Here is a 2,864-nt window from a genome sequence, read left to right as displayed (position 1 = left end):
CCTCTAGAACCTCGGGAATCTCGGGAATCCTCCAGAATCGCGGGAATTCTCAGGAATCTTGGGCAGCCTCCGGAATCTTGAGAATCCTCTGGAATCTCGGGAAGCCTCAGGAATCGTGGGAAGCCTCGGGAGGCCTCGGGAATCTCGGGAAACCTTGGGAATCGCGGGAATTCTCCGGAATCTTGGGAAGCCTCCAGAATTCTGGGAAGCCTCGGGAATCTCGGGAATTCTCCGGAATCTCGGGAATCTCGGGAATCCTCCAGAATCGCGGGAATTCTCAGGAATCTTGGGCAGCCTCCGGAATCTTGAGAATCCTCTGGAATCTCGGGAAGCCTCCAGAATTCCAGGAAGCCTCTGGAATCTCAGGAATCCTCGGGAAGCCTCGGGAACCTCGTGAACCCTCGGGAATCGCGGGAATCCTCGGGAATCGCGGGAATCCTCGGGAATCTTGGGCAGCCTCCGGAACCTCTGGAACGTCTGGAATTTCGGGACTCGCCGGGATGTGGCACGAGGCGCGGAAGCACGAGCGGAAGCTGCGGGGGATGATGGTGGATTACAAGAAACGCGCCGAGCGCCGCCGGGAGTACTACGAGAAAATCGTGAGGGGCGCCCGGAAACCGGCGGGAACCGGCCTGGGGGGGGCCTGGACCAGTTGGAACCCAGTTGGGAGGGTCCTTGTCCCAGTTTGGGGGGTCCTGGACCCGTTTGAACCCAGTTTGGGGGGTCCTGGACCAGTTGGGGGGGGCCTATCCCAGTTTGGGGGCTCCTTGTCCCACTTTGAGCCCAGTTTGGGGGGTCCTTGTCCCAGTTTGGAGGGTCCTGGACCCGTTTGAACCCAGTTTGGGGGGTCCTGGACCAGTTGGGGGGGGCCTATCCCAGTTTGGGGGCTCCTTGTCCCACTTTGAGCCCAGTTTGGGGGGTCCTTGTCCCAGTTTGGAGGGTCCTGGACCCGTTTGAACCCAGTTTGGGGGGTCCTGGACCAGTTGGGGGGGGCCTATCCCAGTTTGGGGGCTCCTTGTCCCACTTTGAGCCCAGTTTGGGGGGTCCTTGTCCCAGTTTGGAGGGTCCTGGACCCGTTTGAACCCAGTTTGGGGGGTCCTGGACCAGTTGGGGGGGGCCTATCCCAGTTTGGGGGCTCCTTGTCCCACTTTGAGCCCAGTTTGGGGGGTCCTTGTCCCAGTTTGGAGGGTCCTGGACCCGTTTGAACCCAGTTTGGGGGGTCCTGGACCAGTTGGGGGGGGCCTATCCCAGTTTGGGGGCTCCTTGTCCCACTTTGAGCCCAGTTTGGGGGGTCCTTGTCCCAGTTTGGAGGGTCCTGGACCCGTTTGAACCCAGTTTGGGGGGTCCTGGACCAGTTGGGGGGGGCCTATCCCAGTTTGGGGGCTCCTTGTCCCACTTTGAGCCCAGTTTGGGGGGTCCTTGTCCCAGTTTGGAGGGTCCTGGACCCGTTTGAACCCAGTTTGGGGGGTCCTGGACCAGTTGGGGGGGGCCTATCCCAGTTTGGGGGCTCCTTGTCCCACTTTGAGCCCAGTTTGGGGGGTCCTTGTCCCAGTTTGGAGGGTCCTGGACCCGTTTGAACCCAGTTTGGGGGGTCCTGGACCAGTTGGGGGGGGCCTATCCCAGTTTGGGGGCTCCTTGTCCCACTTTGAGCCCAGTTTGGGGGGTCCTTGTCCCAGTTTGGAGGGTCCTGGACCCGTTTGAACCCAGTTTGGGGGGTCCTGGACCAGTTGGGGGGGGCCTATCCCAGTTTGGGGGCTCCTTGTCCCACTTTGAGCCCAGTTTGGGGGGTCCTTGTCCCAGTTTGGAGGGTCCTGGACCCGTTTGAACCCAGTTTGGGGGGTCCTGGACCAGTTGGGGGGGGCCTATCCCAGTTTGGGGGCTCCTTGTCCCACTTTGAGCCCAGTTTGGGGGGTCCTTGTCCCAGTTTGGAGGGTCCTGGACCCGTTTGAACCCAGTTTGGGGGGTCCTGGACCAGTTGGGGGGGGCCTATCCCAGTTTGGGGGCTCCTTGTCCCACTTTGAGCCCAGTTTGGGGGGTCCTTGTCCCAGTTTGGAGGGTCCTGGACCCGTTTGAACCCAGTTTGGGGGGTCCTGGACCAGTTGGGGGGGGCCTATCCCAGTTTGGGGGCTCCTTGTCCCACTTTGAGCCCAGTTTGGGGGGTCCTTGTCCCAGTTTGGAGGGTCCTGGACCCGTTTGAACCCAGTTTGGGGGGTCCTGGACCAGTTGGGGGGGGCCTATCCCAGTTTGGGGGCTCCTTGTCCCACTTTGAGCCCAGTTTGGGGGGTCCTTGTCCCAGTTTGGAGGGTCCTGGACCCGTTTGAACCCAGTTTGGGGGGTCCTGGACCAGTTGGGGGGGGCCTATCCCAGTTTGGGGGCTCCTTGTCCCACTTTGAGCCCAGTTTGGGGGGTCCTTGTCCCAGTTTGGAGGGTCCTGGACCCGTTTGAACCCAGTTTGGGGGGTCCTGGACCAGTTGGGGGGGGCCTATCCCAGTTTGGGGGCTCCTTGTCCCACTTTGAGCCCAGTTTGGGGGGTCCTTGTCCCAGTTTGGAGGGTCCTGGACCCGTTTGAACCCAGTTTGGGGGGTCCTGGACCAGTTGGGGGGGGCCTATCCCAGTTTGGGGGCTCCTTGTCCCACTTTGAGCCCAGTTTGGGGGGTCCTTGTCCCAGTTTGGAGGGTCCTGGACCCGTTTGAACCCAGTTTGGGGGGTCCTGGACCAGTTGGGGGGGGCCTATCCCAGTTTAGGGCGTCCTTGTCCCAGTTTAGGGGGATCCTGCCCCACTTTGATCCCAGTTTGATCCCAGTTTAGGTCACCCTGCCCCACTTTGATCCCAGTTTAGGTCACCCTGCCCCAGTTTGATCCCA

The 2,864-nt window shown here is 61.2% G+C and overlaps 1 protein-coding gene across 1 annotated transcript in view; it reads left to right on the top strand.

Annotated features, from left to right (window-relative positions):
- The first annotated feature begins 417 nt into the window (after window positions 1-417).
- Window positions 418-2,864, top strand: part of LOC103612081 (CLK4-associating serine/arginine rich protein) — a 14,420-nt gene continuing 11,973 nt past the window's right edge. The window contains exon 1 of the mRNA XM_017727981.1: window positions 418-754. Within this exon, the coding sequence (XP_017583470.1) occupies window positions 501-754 (254 nt within the window). The 5' untranslated portion in view covers window positions 418-500. The remainder of the gene's footprint in view (window positions 755-2,864) is intronic.

This window comes from Corvus brachyrhynchos, unplaced genomic scaffold (genome assembly GCF_000691975.1).
Source record: "Corvus brachyrhynchos isolate BGI_N302 unplaced genomic scaffold, ASM69197v1 scaffold261, whole genome shotgun sequence".
Taxonomy (NCBI): Eukaryota; Metazoa; Chordata; class Aves; order Passeriformes; family Corvidae; genus Corvus; species Corvus brachyrhynchos.
This window is presented reverse-complemented; position numbering and strand designations above follow the sequence as displayed.